Source organism: Balaenoptera physalus (genome assembly GCF_965194825.1).
Source record: "Balaenoptera physalus genome assembly, chromosome: 2".
NCBI classification, from domain to species: domain Eukaryota; kingdom Metazoa; phylum Chordata; class Mammalia; order Artiodactyla; family Balaenopteridae; genus Balaenoptera; species Balaenoptera physalus.
Genome location: NC_138883.1, coordinates 74,328,301 through 74,344,814, shown reverse-complemented (window position 1 = coordinate 74,344,814; position 16,514 = coordinate 74,328,301). Strand labels below are relative to the sequence as shown.

Here is a 16,514-nt window from a genome sequence, read left to right as displayed (position 1 = left end):
CCAGCCCCGCCCCTCTCTCTGGACGCATCTCTGGGCCCCATCATCACCCGGCGCCGGGCCCTCCCTCCCGCCCCCCCTTTCTCCTCCCTCCTTCCTTCCCTCCCTTCCTCCCTCTCTCCCTCCCTCCCAGCTCCTGCACCAGGAAACAGCCGGATCCTGGCAGCGGCCTGACCCGTGAGATCCCTAACCTGGCAGGCAGGCGGGGTTGGAGACTGGCTGAGGGTGGGGGTGAGGGAGGAGCTGGGCCTTTGGGCTGCACTGGGGGGAGCGGGAGTAGAGATGGTGTCGGCAGGAAGCCCTTGGCCCTGGGTTTCCCGGGAGGACAGTCATTAAACATGGATTCGGCCACACAGCTGGTAGAGCGTTGGGGGCAGGGGCCTGGTCCCGGGAGCTGCAACCCCAGCCCTTCTCAGCCCAGACCCTGATCCCTGGTCTTCCCCACCTAGCTCTGATCTCCCCCTCCCCTTCCCAGGGCTCCACGCTGGGCAGGAGGATGAAAGGCCCCAGCTGGGGGCTCCTTGCCACCAGCGCTGGGTCCTAAGAGCTGCCATCCAGGCTGGGTGAGTGTCCCCTTCCTTCTCTGTCCCGGGCAACCCTTTGCTTCTCCCCCTTTCCCTTCAGCCCCTGTCTCCTCGCCCATCTTGTGCCTCTGCCAGCATCTTCACATCTTGCCTCTGGGGAGGTCCTAAGCCCCTTCCTCTAGCCAAAAAGGTGTGTACTGTGGCGGGGTTGGTGGGGGAGGTGTAGAGGTGTCATAGAACTGTTGTTGTCTTGTTATGAAAAGAATCTAAAGTATTTTAGGTGAAATTTACTTGTTTTACATTTAATTTGGCATATTATGAATTTGAGGGCCAGCCCCTCATGCCCTGGCCCTGCACCATGGCCTAGTTTCCTTGTTCTTACCCGTCCTGGCCCAGTGGTTTCTGAGATTTCCCCTCACCTCCCTCCCTGTCTCATGGGCTGGCCAAACCTGAAATGCCTCCTTCTGGGTCTCTGACCATATATTCATGCCAGTCTTTTGTGTTTGACTCCTACAGCTGCCCGGATGGCGACCCCAGCCTCGGCCCCAGACACACGGGCTCTAGTGGCAGACTTTGTAGGCTATAAGCTAAGGCAGAAGGGTTATGTTTGTGGAGCTGGCCCCGGGGAGGGCCCAGCAGCTGACCCGCTGCACCAAGCCATGCGGGCAGCTGGAGATGAGTTTGAGACCCGCTTCCGGCGCACCTTCTCGGATCTGGCAGCTCAGCTGCATGTGACCCCGGGCTCGGCCCAGCAACGCTTCACCCAGGTCTCTGATGAACTCTTCCAAGGGGGCCCCAACTGGGGCCGCCTTGTGGCTTTCTTTGTCTTTGGAGCCGCGCTGTGTGCTGAGAGTGTCAACAAGGAGATGGAGCCACTTGTGGGACAAGTGCAGGAGTGGATGGTGGCCTACCTGGAGACGCGGCTGGCCGACTGGATCCACAGCAGCGGGGGCTGGGTAAGAAACTTCTCCATTGCTGCCCTGCACATCCCTCTGAAAAGTTGGTCTCCAGGGGGAAGACGGGGGCTCTGGCTGGAGCTGGGGGTGGCTGTGCTGGGAATGAGGCGCGGGGGCTGAGTCTCCCTGTTTGGGTGGAATCAGATGCCCTCACTATGGGTATCACTGGACTCTGCACTCCAGGGCTGCCATGCAGTCATCGCTGGGTGGGCTCATGGTCCAAAGCAGAGGACAGAATACACAGTAGACAGTGTAGTGCCTGCAGAGAAATGGCATCCAGCCATCAGAAATTTTTTACACCTGAGTACATGGCATGGCATGGGGGGGTCAGGGATCAGGGATGGGTGGTGGTCAAGGCAAGCCTCGGCAAAGGATGCCAGTTCTGAGCAGAATTTTTGGCCAGGGAAAGGATGGGATTCAGTTGAGGTAGAGAAGGGCAAATGAGCCAGGCGCTCAGGGGGGATCAGAGGGGCTGGCGGCCCGGAGCTTGGGCCAGAGAGGAGCTGGGGGTGGGGTAGTGCTTGCAGTGGATGGAACTGGAACTCTCCCTCTCCTCTTTTCTCCACTCTTTCCTCTCCTGATATCCCTTTCTCCTTCTTTCTCTCCTACTTCCCTTCTCTCCCACAGGCGGAGTTCACAGCTCTATACGGGGACGGGGCCCTGGAGGAGGCGCGGCGTCTGCGGGAGGGGAACTGGGCCTCAGTGAGGACAGTGCTGACGGGGGCCGTGGCACTGGGGGCCCTGGTAACTGTAGGGGCCTTTTTTGCTAGCAAGTGAGAAAGTCCAGGGCCAGGTGGGGCGAGGTGTGGCTGGGGGACAGGAGAGCAGGAACAGAGCAGAGGAATGCCCTTGGAAGAAGTGGGGGAAAGGATGGGCATGGAACGGGGATGGGAAGGGGCAAGGTAGCGTGCGAGAGAGCTGAGTGTGCCAGGCAGGCGGTTGAAAGAGTGAACTGGAGATATTGCAGAATGTGTTGCGAAAGTCAGGAGATGGAGTCATTCCAGGGTTGGGGGGAGGTGGGAGGGATCATGCCTATAGGTGTAGGCACACGAAACTCTACCTAGAGCTTGATTTGCAGCCCCGAGGAAGGTGAACTTGCATAAGGGGTTGGCGTCTCCTTTGAATGAGTGAGATTTGGGGCAAACACAGAAGGAACATCCCTTTGGAATGGGAGCTTGGGGTTCTCAGGGGATAGGGAGAGGTGGCTGTGACCATGGGCTGCTGGGACATGCGTGTGCATGTGCACGGGTGCTCGTGTGCATGCTGGGCTGCTTGTCTAATCTGGCGGCAGTGGGATTCCTCGAGGAGAAAACATTCCCTCTTGCAGTGGTGAGAACAAGGGGCAGCTCTCTGTCCCTCCTCCCAACATCCCCTCCCCTCTCCCCTTGTCCTGCTGCCTCAAGGCTGAGGGAGAAACACTGTATCCAGACTGAGGGCTCTGGCCACTTTTCTGCAGAAAGTCGTCAGCAGGGCTTTGGAGAGAAGAGCAGTTCTGTAGCTGGCCTTGTTCCTTCATTGTCCCCCTTCCTTGTGCGTCACGCACTTGCTGCTGCCTCCTGGGCTCTGACAGAAAGGCAGGGCTGCGGAGCCTGCGGGGGGTGGAGGCTTCAGGAGCTGGAGCTGCCTGCTGCCCTCCTCTCCCACTGGGGCACACTGGTGCCTAAAGTGTTCCCTATCTCTGGGACCTTTTGTACCCAAACTTAAACTCTAAATTGGGGCTCTTACTAATTATCCTTTTGAGTGTGTGGACGTAAATGCAGATCTGGAATACAGTCTGGGTCCTGCACTGTGTCTCGGAGAGACTGTTGATGTCTTGAAAGGAACATTCCAGCTCTGAACCCCATGAATGTGAGGGTGACGTGTACTCCATGACCGGCCTATTCCATGTGGTGGGCTTTGGTGCTGCTTTATTAAGGGCCAGGTGTCTGGGTTCCACAGTACCTCCCAGGACCTAGAAACATTGGTATTTTCTTGGAAGCCACGCTGTTTGCATGGGTTTTACTTGTCTGTACCTCAGAGTCTGAGGATGTTAACTTTAGAGCTCCCTGTCCTCTAGAACAGATTCAGATGACAGCTTTTTCTTTTGAGAAAGACATGATTTCACTCCAGATGTATGCCCTGAGCCAGACCTCACTGCTGCACTTTCCTAGGTGCTAAAATTGCTGCTCTCCAATGCTGACTTCTTCTGACACAGTGCTCTAGAACCCTGCCCTTGATCCTGAGCACTGACCAGCTTAGCTAGACCATGGTTGACTCTTGGAGATTTTCACTTGGTCCCAGAATGTGGCAACATAGTTGTACTCACTAGAATGTGGGACCAAAATTGGCCTCAGGTGTTTAGCTCAGACTTTTGCTTTTGAGAGAGGGCTGCACTTTTTAACGGTTATTTATAGGGGAGGCGGTGGACTGCATGGGCCACTTGGTCTGTTGTGAGTATGCTGGTACCAGGCACTCAGAGCCAGTCCGTGGCAGGCAGTTGGGGTGGGGGGGTGTCTCTGACTTGCTCAGGACAAACTAGGCCAGTGGTTTTCCAACTGCTTGGCAGAGCCCCGAAGTTTCCTAGGGGTTGCCTCAGGAGTCCTTGGGGGAGACGAAGCGGGGGCACTGAGCAGGCCAGGCGACTTGCCCTCAAACAGAACAGCTCCCCTGTAGCTGTCTTACATATCGGGGTTCAGGGTAAGATTTTATTTGCATTAAGGGGTTTGCTGCTGAAAAACAAAGTTGGAAAACCACTGGCTAGACCGTCAGCTCCAAATTGGAGCCTGTGCTCCCCCAGGTTTGGGTCAGATTCTTCCCCCTACCCTCTACCATAGGACGCCTAGCCCTGGTAGCTTTCCTGGGGACCTTTAGCAAACAGAGGTAGCAGGGACCGTGGTCAGGTTACCAAAAAGCCCGGCTCTGAGGCCTTCACACCTGGGTGGAAGGAGAGGCTGTTTTCTGAAAGGGTAAAAGGGCTTGGTCTGGATTCCCGGAAGCATAGCTTGGATGGGACCACAGAGGGCAGTTTTGACCTGTCCTGCCCTTCTGAGCTTGAGGGGTAATGGAAACCCCAGAGACTCTTCTGTCAGGGAAAACTAGCGACTCTCTTCTAGAGCCATATAGTTCCTTGGGATTAGCTCTTGGCCAAGAAGGCTGAGTATGGCTCCCAATTTTTAAATCCATTTCATTTTTTAAAAAATAAGGGAAATAAATCTTATTGCCATTTTTCAGAGATTAAATAGGTGGAGAGGGTGTTTCTTGCTCTCCAGAGCCCAAAGGGACAAATAGGGACTTTGCTTAGGCCAAGGAAGGAGCAGAGGTAGGGCAACTAGGTCCTGCACTTATTAATCCCACTCCCCACTTATTCTAGGGCATACACTATTTTACTTTTTTAAAATCATAAAGCGGCGGGAGAACAGATTTGGTTAGTTTAGAAGAAAAGAAAAAGCTCTATAAATATAAATATATATTCCTGTATTTTTATTTAATAATTTATAAATACCAAGTTCATTTGACTTTTATTTTTGTGTAATATGTAATGGTCGTATTAAAAAAATAAATAAATAAAGCCCAGAAGTTTAATGAGAAGGACTGAGCAGGGTTTGTGACTTCTATACTGTATAGCCTGGGGTCAGGACATTTCTTGATCTAATCATCTCATCATGACCTTGTTAAGGCCAAGAATTAGATTAATAGGGATTTGGGAAAGTATTGAGGTAAAAAGATTAAAAAAAAAAAAAGGAGGGAATTCCCCAGTGGTCTAGTGGTTAGGACTCTGCACTTTCACTGGCGAGGGCCCGGGTTCAATCCCTGGTCAGGGAACTAAGATCCCACAAGCTAAGCCATGCAGCCAAAAAAAAAAAAAAAGAAAAAAGAAAATCAGAGTTGTTCTCCCATCCCCCCATCCTAGCCAAATGCCCAAAGCCAAGAACTCCATCTGTGCCAACCCAAGCATTGAGAGGGTGTGTGTATATGGTACTTTGGGATGGCCACAACAAAACCCAAAACAAAACAAAGAAAACCTACCAAAAATCTTTATGATGTAATCAAGTCCCCTGTTGTGGTTCAGCCGCTAAATCAGAAGTATGTGATAATGAGCATTTTTCCTCAATATCCTGCTGCCTACTTCAGACTTAAAATAAGTCTGGCAAAAATGGAGCCCTTGCTTACTTTCTTGCTCCCCTGAGACATTTGGTTTCAGCCATTGTAATGCAAACTGCTAAACTGGATGGGATCTGTTCAGCCCATCCCTCTGTACTTCTAGTCTAGGACCACATCAAAATCATGTCTGACAGGAGTAGTGATCTTAATTTTAAATTACAAATGGGAGTTTCTAGTCTTTCTATAATCCAATGCAGTATAATGGTATTTGGGCTTATGTGTTAAATTGTAGTGAGAAATACACTGTTTAGAGGAATCCAGTGTTGTATTTCTATTCTCTCTATACAGAAAAATCTATGGGACAAGCCACGTTAAAATCAGAGAGTGGCTTGGTGAACATGGCTCTAGGGAAAAGGGAATTAGATGCTCTTAATAGTTAATATCGTCAGGCTATGATAGCTAGTGTATTTATCCCTACTGCAGTTTGACTGGTTTATAGTTTGCCTAATTCCAAAAAGCATTTGCAGCATCTTACTATAATACACAAAAGACAAAACAATAGGAAAATATAGATTTTTAAAGTAAGGGTAAAGGGAAAACTGAAATATTATAATAAAATGACAGCAAAAGGAAAACTAACACGGAAAAGCATTCTATAAGCAGTATTCCCAAATACTAAAGGTAGGCTATGAATTCAACTCTGAGCTTCTTGGCAGCTAAAGAAAATTGGAAAACACAATGAGATTCACATCCCTCTTAAGATTTATAAAACCTTTCAGTTCCTCAAGGTAGGCAAAAAGTTTTGTGGCTCTTCTGAGAAGACACTGAGTGATATAGTGGACACCACCCTCTATAACACCTGACAGCAAATATGATGTTGAGTTTTACACTACCGTTTCTTTCAGAAACACCAAATGGGGATTCAGCAGGTCCTAAGCTTGTTCTATCAGAATTGTCACAGTTTAGCTCAAATATGCTCTATGATGGCATAGTTTAAAATAGGGCTAAATTTCAGACTATCTAAATGGACAGATGGATTGTTTATTCTTCAGACAGTTCTCTGTGAATGTTATTTCTCCAAATGATACTTTTGATAAAAATTGGGCAACATTTAGTTACACTTTCTAGCAAATGGATGGATTATAAATATTCTGTGTCTTTAGTTGAGAGCAGATGCTTTGAAAACTTTAAAAGCTGCCTTAAATGTGGATACAGGTGAGATACAAATAAATTAACAATATTTTAAAAATCAACAGAAAACATAATATAATGGAATGCTGTCTAGTTTTTTATTCATTCAGTCATTCATTCATTCAGCAAATATTCAAGCATCTTAGGTGTGCTGAGGACAATTCTAGGCATTGAGGTAGAGAAGTGAACAAATAGGCACAAATTTCTGCCTTCATGTTACTTTCATTCTAGTAATGGAAACAAACAAAAGCTAAATACCTACCTACATAAATAAATTTCACAACATTCATTAACATAACATTTCATGTTAGGTGCCAAATGCTATGGAGAAAAATAATTCATTAGGGCAGGATTGGGAAGGTGTATGTATAAGTTTCAATGTTAAGTAGAGTGAGCGGGGCAGGCCTCATTTCTAAGGTAACTTCTGAGTAAAGTCATGAAAAAGGAAATTGGAAAAATATTTTTATTGACATGGAAAAATATTTCTGTTATCTTATTAGGTAAAAAAGAAAATAGATTAGAAAACAGAATATATGGTATGATCCCACTTTGCTAAAAAAAATATGTATATACACACACATATATATACCTCTATATGTATTTGTGTATTGAAAGTTTCAGGAAGGGTATATGCCAAAATATCATTAGTGATTATCTCTGGGTGGTAGATTTTATGGGTGATTTTATTTTTTCTTTTTGCTATCAGTATTTCAGGATTTTTTGATAAGGAACATATAAAAAAGAAGTTTTTCAAGTACAAAGTTTTCTAAAAGTTAACCAAGCAGAATGGAAATTAAGCAGCCCAACAGAGGCTCCTTCTCACTTAAATGGCCACCCCACTTCCGTGCAAGGTTGGACCTAGGGAGTTAAGGTAGGTCGGGCCAGACTTTGCATTAGAAAGTAATTAGAGTTGGCTCCAAAACAGAGGTAAGTAAATGATCAAGGCTCCAAGGTTCTTTGTCAACATTGTCCAATAGAAATATAATGCAAGCCATGTAAAGCAACTATACTCCAATCAAAATTTTTAAAAAGTCAAAAAAAAAAGAAATATAATGCAAGCCACATATGTAGTTCTACGTTTTTTAGTAGCCTCATTAAAAAAACCAAAAAGAAACAGGTAAAACTAATTTTAATAGTATTTTTTTAAACCCAGTATATAAAGACTACTATAATTTCAATCTGTAATTAATACTGAACAATTATTAAGTTACTTTACATAAGTATCTTTTTCATCCTGAGTCTCTGAAATTCAGTGTATATCTGACACTTCCAGCACATCTCAATTCAGAGCACCATTCACATTTCAAGTGCTCAGTAGCCACGTGTGACGAGTGGCTACCATATTAAACAATGTACTTCTATATTAGAGGGAATTATTGCAGCCAGTAAAGGTAAAATTTTCAAAGCAGGAGTTAAAAATGGGGATGAAACTATTAGGAAGCCAAGTATTTATATGTTTAGTGAGAAAAGTTTTCCCTTCTGGACAGAACTGGACATGCCCTCATCCATTTTTACTGATTTAATTCTCCTTTTCTCAACTCGACAGATCATTCACTTTTGTTAACATACTTTTTCTTCTTCTAGGGCAAAACATCACTGAGTTTCAGTTTTTCCGAAACTCCATGGCCCTCTATTGATAGGTTATTACTGATGCAAAAGTATACTTATAATGGGTGAATCTTACATCATTACATACCAATTAAAAACAAATTTCATTCTCAGAGGAAAACTTATCTCTTTGATGTTCTCTATGCATCAACAACAGGCAGGATATAAAATTATTACAGAAGATCATCCATTCAGTTAACATTTATTGAGCACACAGTGATAGCCAATGGCAATACAAATATAATTAAGAAGGTGTCCCTGCCTTTTACACTTCCAGTCTAATAGGGAAGTATATTACAGATCACCATTCAAATATCTTTTTAAAATGTGTTTGTAAAAGTAATCATGCTTATTAGAGTAACTTTGGAAGCTGGAGTGTTTTTTTAAATTTTAAATAAAAATAACATGATATTGTGGAAAAAATCATAGAACATAGAAAATTATAAAGAAGATCAATCATAATAAGCCTACTACCCAGAGAGAATCACAATTAACATTTTGGTATATTTCTTTTCCATCAGTTGTCTGTGCTTATATTTTATGATCATACTGTATATACAATTTTGTACACTGCAATTCTGCTTACCATTATATTGCAAGCATTGTCCTTGTCATTAAAAATGTTTTGAAGACATAATGACTCTTAAAATTACATATATGTGTGTATAACAATTTTCCTGAAAAGTGCCCACTTGGACAATCAAGTTGTTTACATTTTTTTTCACTTTGATGAACATCTTTATTCTCAAATGTTTATCTAGGTTTTAGATTATTTCTTTAGAACAGATTATAAGAAATACAATTACTGTGTTAAGAATCTCAACATTTTAAAAACTTTTGTTGCATATTGCCAAAGAACAGATTGTACTGGTTCTTATTCCTTTTTTTCTCCAATGCCCAAGTTGTTTTTTTAAAAAATCAGATATACATAATTTTAATCATACTTTATATACAATTTTACATCCTACTTCTTTGGCCTAACAAGAATTATTTTTATAAGTTATCACACACTACGTGTAAACCTTTTTGTAAAAAAAAATAGGTGCATAAAAAAATAAAAATAGGTGCATAATAATCTTGTGATGTAATTATAGTTTCCCTAAACATTTATCTATTATTGGAATTCAGTCTTTTTCCAGCTTCAGCATTGTACGTAATGTTATCTTTGTGTATTAAAACAGACCTTATAGTAATTTTGATCTGAGCTTTGAAATCTGGTTTTGGATTCCCTGCTCACTTCTAATTAGTTATGACTTGGGGGAGTTACTTCATTCTTTCCTCATCCCTAAAAAAGGTTATGGTTTTGGGACTATTTGCTTCATAATGTTGTTATGAGAGTTCAATGAGATAACATAACAAGGAGTCTAGGATGGTACCTGTTACAAAATCAAGTGCTCAACAAAACTGGGGTTCAAAGGCATTATTTTAAAAATCACATTTCCCTTAATTGGCTTTCTTAGTTTAAATTAGGTATCAATAAACATCCAAGTCTTGATTTGGTTAAAATCAGTAGAAAAGATTTTTCTTCCAGCAAACTCACAATCTTTTAGAGCTTGTCTGCGGTGCTCAACTTAGTTCTCCCAGACCACTGAAGCTGAGATGGCTGATGAAGTAATTTTCAGTGAAATTTTAAGCAACTGTGACTCTGCTCCAAGTTCTCCTGTTCGTGAGGTAAGGATTTGTGTGAAAAAATGAGGGTGAGGGGAAGAGTGGGGTATACTGTGAAGCTTTTGACTTTTGGTTTGCTAGTAGGGATCTCCTCTTGTTCAAATCCCTCTACCCAAGCCATGCACATCCTCTCCAGGTTGTTTGAATAACTATTTGTTTGGGCTCATGTGAATCTGGCTCTCAAACCATAGCTTGGTCCGGTTGCAACTATCCCTCTTGCAAACTTAGCACTGCCGTTCCTTCCTTTTTAATAAATGTGTAGGATCACCACTAAACTATGGCAACCCTGCTTTCCAGGGCTAGGTCTCATTGGTATCTCAGAGTGCAACGGTGAGGTGGAATTCCTCTGGGGTTTGAAGGAGGGTCTGGGAAAGCATTGTAGATGAAAGCTGGCACCCAGATCCCCAGTCAATGTATCCTTTGGTCAACAAACATTTATTTGGATACTTACTATGTGCTAGGCATATTGCCCCACGGTGGAGACGCAAATGTAGATAGAATCCAGCCTCTCACCTCCAAACTCTCACAAGCTCTAGTTAGGAAAGGAAGCACAAAATGATTAAGTGCACAGTGGAGGTAGGCCCGCTTGTCATGGGAGAGGAGGGGAGGCCAGTTAGTGGAAGGCTTCACAGGGGAGGTGATGACAGGGTTTGCAGTAGTCTGGCTAAAGAGGCACTGCATGTACAGAAGCACAGACCTGGGTGCAGATACACCCAATGGAATGAAGAGTGTGGAAACAACATTCACGAAGTAGCCTGGTCTGGAGGTCTCCAAGGCCTCGGTAAGGAGTTTTGAGAGTTAACCTGGCCAGTGTGGATTGGAGTGGTGACCCATTGGAAGCTGACCCATTAAGCGGCTGCAGCAAACAGTCCAAGCAAGAGAAGAATGAAACTGGGGCATGAGCAGAATGCTTGGAAAGTATGCCTGTACAGGAAGACAACACATACAAGGCTCATGACTAGTACTGGAGGATTCCTCCCTGCTTTCTGGTTTGGGGAGACCTGGTGGATGGTGGTGCCAATAACCTGGGTGGGAAAAATAAGCTCCTTCCTGGAGAGCGCCATTCAGAACCCTCCATTTTCAGCAACATCCCACCTACTGGTGCATTCCTAGTAGACCAGTTTCCAGAAACCGCCGCAGTGTTTCCGGCTTCTGCCTTCCAAGAGGTCACTAGCTGGCAACCAGCAGCATCAAGATGGCGGCCTCCTAAAGACCAGTCATGTGACCTCGGGTTTCCCTCACTGGGAGCCCGGCAGTCCGTTCGGGGGCAAGGTTCACCTGTCACGAAATGGGTGTCAGCCCTTCGAATCTCGCGAGCCAATCGGCATCTGATGCTGGGCCACTTCGGCGAGGCGATCGGAAGATTGGTCCTTTCCACTCGCCTTGCCAGCGGCCAATCACCGAGCGTCATACTTCACGGACCCGCCCTCAGGCGGGGGAGAAGCAGGAATGTCGTCACTGTTAGGCGGTATTGGTACCTAAGGACTTGAGAAGAGGTGGGATGTGTGTTGATTGACAGACCGATTTCTCCTACCGGGATTTGAGAATTTGGCGCAATTCCCCGCCTTAGGGGTGGGGTCTTATTTGATTGCCAAGTAATATTCCCCAATGGAGTCCTAGCTCGTGGTGACGGGCAGGCTGCTTGACTAATGAATCCTCGGCGTGGCCGGCGCAGCTCTCCAATCGCTGGGCGGCTGGCCCCAGTCTGAGCGGCGATGGCGGCGGCGGCGGCGGCGGCAGCAGCAGCGGGGGCTGCGGGCGGTCGGGGCTCCGGGCCGGGGCGGCGGCGCCATCTTGTGCCCGGGGCCGGTGGGGAGGCCGGGGAGGGGGCCCCGGGGGGCGCAGGGGACTACGGGAACGGCTTGGAGTCTGAGGAACTGGAGCCTGAGGAGCTGCTGCTGGAGCCCGAGCCGGAGCCCGAGCCCGAAGAGGAGCCGCCCCGGCCCCGTGCCCCCCCGGGAGCTCCGGGCCCTGGGCCTGGCTCGGGAGCCCCCGGCAGCCAGGAGGAGGAGGAGGAGCCGGGACTGGTCGAGGGTGACCCGGGGGACGGCGCCATTGAGGACCCGGTGAGGGAAGGAGGGCGAGCGAGCAGGCCGGCGACCGGCCGGCCGTGTCACGGGAGGCCCAGAGCTCAGGCGAGCGGGAGGCGGGCGGGGGATGGGGGTGGGCGGGGAATAACGTGGCTGGGGCCGGGCTGGGGACGCAGCCTCGACCGCCAGAAGGGGCCCAGCCGGGTTGATTTGGGCGTCATGGGTGCCTAGTGTTGTTCTAGAGAAGGTAGCTTGCTTTTCTTTTCATTATGACCCTCGTGTGCGGCGAGAGAAATGGCCGAGCATGGCTGGGGCCGCGCGCCGAAGGAGAGCAGGGTAGAGCCCCTGCGTTGGTTCCTCTTAAGCTGTTCTCCATACTCTCCCCACTCATTGTAGGAGCTGGAAGCGATCAAAGCTCGAGTCAGGGAGATGGAGGAAGAAGCTGAGAAGCTAAAGGAGCTACAGAACGAGGTAGAGAAGCAGATGAATATGAGTCCACCTCCAGGCAATGGTGAGTAACTGGCGGTTGCACGCGGAACCCGGGTCCTGAGATTGGAAGGGTTATCGGAGCATGGTTTATATGGAATTAGATGCTCGGAACCTTGGAGCTGCTTGTTTGAGCAATTATTGGGCAGTTGCTGCAGTCATAGTGCATTGTGTGTTTTTCTGACCTTTGTGAGACGAGGCCTATGTTTTGGTGATGGTAGTCTTGTGCCTCCCTTTGTCCCTGTTACAAATGTGTTGCTCTTTGTTCTTAGTCTTCCACTACCCTTTTCGGAGGTTGCCAGCTGGTATTTGACCTTCAAGTCCAATAGTTCTTCTTTCAGTTGGAGACCTTTAGTTAGGAGTCCTAAGAGAAACTGCTCAGCTGCAGGGGGCTTCTCCTCTAATCTAGAAATGTCCAGTTTCAGCCGACTTAATTTTGTTCACTTTTCAAATCATTTTAACCAAAGCTACTCAATAGGGACTTGATTTGGGGGCAGGAGGGAATTCCTGTATTGTTTTCTTTGATTTTTAAGACTGTATTAATCTATTCCTTAATTTTTCAAGTATTTAGTGAGCACCTACTGCATGCTAGACTTTTCTAGGTAATGGGTACAGCAGGGAACAGAACAGACCAAAATCTTTACCTTTGCTGCTGCTTGTGGTGGTGGTAGTCGTGCATAGATTGGCCAAGTAGAAAACAAGCGTTTTTTTCCTGATCCTTTTTTTCTTGAAAGCTGGCCCAGTGATCATGTCTATTGAGGAGAAGATGGAGGCTGATGCCCGTTCCATCTATGTTGGCAATGTATGTACCAGAGCCTTGACTGGGGTTGGGGAAAGCTCTTAGTTTGGGGGATTATTTATTAGGAGTCTTGAAAGGAACCATTTCCAGGGTAGGTGGTGGATTTAAGGGGTGGAGGGAGGGTTGGAATGAGGTGAAAGGTAATGGTGATTAGCAGAGGCTCTGGGGTTGGAAGGAAAAGAGGTTAGTTTCTTAGAGAACTAGATATTGATGTGCTTTGGTGTGTATGGATGGCCCAGTGCAAAGGCTAGGCAGGGTACCTGTAGAGATGGGAGTTTGCCCTGTTACCTGTGAAATGTACCCCCCACAGGTGGACTATGGTGCAACAGCAGAAGAGCTGGAAGCACACTTTCATGGCTGTGGTTCAGTCAACCGTGTTACTATACTATGTGACAAATTTAGTGGCCATCCCAAAGGGTAAGTGGGGAAGTTGAGGTCGTTTTAGTCACAGTTAAAAAATAGATAAATTATGTTTTATATTGAGCAGTAAGTTACCTAGATGTTAAAGTAAGTAGTCTTCATCTTTTAAGATAGGTGTTAATGTTGATACATATCAAGGATTGCACATAAAATTGCCTTCAGGGGCCCAACAGATAACAGAGATTGGGGCTGGGTGTCGAGGGATCATGAACTATAAGGGGGGAGCGCCTTCTGCTTGGCTCCCACCTTTTTCTGCCTTGCGGAAATCCAGGCCCTCTGTATCCTATCTTATAATTTTCCAAGAGTAGCTGCAAATTTTGATTAAAATCTTCCATTAAGAATTTTTTTGACAAATAGTTAAAAACATGAACACACTGTACTCAAACAAAGCATGTCTGCAAGTTGGATTTGACCTGTGAGCTGCTATTTGTATCCTCAGATAAAGTGGCAATTACCCTTTTCAGGTTTGCATATATAGAGTTCTCAGATAAAGAGTCAGTGAGGACTTCCTTGGCCCTAGATGAGTCCCTATTTAGAGGAAGACAAATCAAGGTAAGCCCTGTGCCCTTTGCTGTTGTGGTTCTCTGTAAGCTCTCCAGGTTGGCTCTAAGGCATTGTGTTGTACGTGTCACTCTCAGGTGATCCCAAAACGAACCAACAGACCAGGCATCAGCACAACAGACCGGGGTTTCCCGCGAGCCCGATACCGTGCCCGGACCACCAACTACAACAGTTCCCGCTCTCGATTCTACAGTGGTTTTAACAGCAGGCCCCGGGGTCGTGTCTACAGGTCAGGATAGATGGGCTGCTCCTCTCCCCCGCCTCCCATGAGCCCTGTATGCTTCCTTCTCTCCTCATCTGAGGAACCTCCCTCCTTTACCCTCCCCTTGGTTCCGGGGACTTGGTCTCCTGCCTGTGCAGGGTGAGGAAGGTAGTTGCAGGCCAGGAGGCCAGTCTCATCTTTTTCTGGAGCAGGAATTGGTGATAAGGGCTGGATCTCTCCACCCTGTTCTGAGAGATGCGTCTCCACCCAGCCTTTTTTTCCTTGAGAGTTGATGGCAGTGAAGGTGTTTACACAGAACGCCCGGGAAGAACAGGGCCTCAGAGCAGTGAAAGCGCTGCTTGGACATTTGCTGCTTTTCCCAGAGTTAGGGAGGGGCTGAAGTTTGAACCTCCCTTGGAAGAAAACCAGAGGCTAGTTGATCCTCCTCAACAGCCATGTGGGAGGATATCGAGATATTTACGCTTTAGCCAGTCTTTTGCAACTTTCTCGCTGGGCCTAGTGTGGCACCCATGTTGTTGTTTCACTTTACTTCCATTTCTTTACATTTAAATAGACAGTTTAGGCATATAGACCTTGGCTTTTCGTAAGATTTACCTGTCTGCTCCCAGGAGTTAGGGAGGATCTGTTGGTGAGAGCCTCGCTTTTAAGAGCTGTGGAGAACTGAAATCTGGATAAACAATGAGTCCTTTTTCTTGCCCCTATGTCTCAGATGCATTTCTTTATTGCCACTGTTTGGCGAGGTAATAACAGTTAATTCCCCACTCCCATTTGCCAGGTGTGTCACTATTTCTGGGATTGTGGGGGTCAGTTTTAGGACTTGGGAAACTTCTTTCCCCTCTTCCCTTCTCAATAACTGGGGCGAGGGCCCACGGGGAGGGGCTTGTACTGAACTATTTAGTGATCATGTTAACACCTAACTCTCCTTCTTTCTTCCAGGGGCCGGGCTAGAGCGACATCATGGTATTCCCCTTACTAAAAAAAGTGTGTATTAGGAGGAGAGAGAGGAAAAAAAGAGGAAAGAAGGAAAAAAAAAAGAATTAAAAAAAAAAAAAAAAAGAAAAACAGAAGATGACCTTGATGGAAAAAAATATTTTTTAAAAAAAAAAAGATACACTGTGGAAGGGGGGAGAATCCCATAACTAACTGCTGAGGAGGGACCTGCTTTGGGGAGTAAGGGAAGGCCCAGGGAGTGGGGCAGGGGGCTGCTCATTCACTCTGGGGATTCGCCATGGACACGTCTCAACCGCGCAAGCTGCTCCCCCTGTTTCCCTGTCCCCCTTTGCCCCCTTGCGGGCTGCTCAAGGGTAGGTGGGCATGGGTGGTAGGAGGGGTTTTTTTTACCCAGGGCTCTGGAAGGACACCAAACTGTTCTGCTTGTTACCTTCCCTCCATCTTCTCCCTAGCTTTCACAGTCCCCTCCTGCCTGTTCCTGTCCTGCCAGGTCTACCACCCACCCCACCCCTCTTTTCTGGCTCCCTGCCCCTCCAGATTGCCTGGTGATCTGTTTTGTTTCCTTTTGTGTTTCTTTTTCTGTTTTGAGTGTCTTTCTTTGCAGGTTTCTGTAGCCGGAAGATCTCCGATCCGCTCCCAGCGGCTCCAGTGTAAATTTCCCTTTCCCCTGGGGAAATGCACTACCTTGTTTTGGGGGGTTTTGGGGTGTTTTTTGTTTTTCAGTTTTTTGTTTTGTTTTGTTTTCCTTTGCCTTTTTTTCCCTTTTGTTTGGAGGGAATGGGAGGAAGTGGGGACAGGGAGGTGGGAGGTGGATTTTGTTTATTTTTTTAGCTCATTTCCAGGGGGTGGGAGTTTTTTTTTTAATATGTGTCATGAATAAAGTTGTTTTTGAAAATAAAAAATGTTTGGCCTTTTGGGTGTATGGATTATTTATCTTCCTGTTGTCTCTTAAATCCCAGATGGCTGTTAATTCTCCTTTCTGGAAGTGCTGGTGTTGTGGAGGGGAAGTTCCCACCTAAG

The 16,514-nt window shown here is 46.6% G+C and overlaps 1 protein-coding gene across 7 annotated transcripts; it reads left to right on the top strand.

The window, feature by feature from the left end:
* The first annotated feature begins 75 nt into the window (after positions 1 to 75).
* On the top strand, positions 76 to 16,408 carry LOC309655465 (bcl-2-like protein 2). Of its 7 annotated transcripts, none has more exons than XM_082450647.1 (7): positions 11,725 to 12,090; positions 12,451 to 12,565; positions 13,275 to 13,342; positions 13,650 to 13,756; positions 14,224 to 14,311; positions 14,398 to 14,549; positions 15,480 to 16,408. In XM_082450647.1, exons 1-7 carry the CDS (start codon positions 11,740 to 11,742, stop codon positions 15,517 to 15,519), a joined length of 921 nt encoding a protein of 306 aa, XP_082306773.1. In that variant the 5' UTR covers positions 11,725 to 11,739; the 3' UTR covers positions 15,520 to 16,408. The 7 variants fall into 7 exon arrangements, with proteins under 7 accessions (XP_082306774.1, XP_082306777.1, XP_082306775.1 ...); XM_082450653.1 differs by lacking the exon at positions 11,725 to 12,090 and adding an exon at positions 12,232 to 12,301; XM_082450648.1 differs by lacking the exons at positions 11,725 to 12,090; positions 12,451 to 12,565; positions 13,275 to 13,342; ... (2 more) ...; positions 14,398 to 14,549; positions 15,480 to 16,408 and adding exons at positions 76 to 174; positions 473 to 560; positions 1,038 to 1,477; positions 2,105 to 5,044.
* The last annotated feature ends 106 nt before the right edge of the window (positions 16,409 to 16,514 follow it).

Coding starts and splice junctions, on each gene's coding strand:
- LOC309655465 (XM_082450647.1), top strand. CDS start 11,740: ATGGCGGCGGCGGCGGCGGCGGCAGCAGCAGCGGGGGCTGCGGGCGGT. Junction 12,566..13,274: donor GAGTCCACCTCCAGGCAATG/GTGAGTAACTGG, acceptor TTTTCTTGAAAG/CTGGCCCAGTGATCATGTCT. Junction 14,312..14,397: donor TTAGAGGAAGACAAATCAAG/GTAAGCCCTGTG, acceptor TGTCACTCTCAG/GTGATCCCAAAACGAACCAA.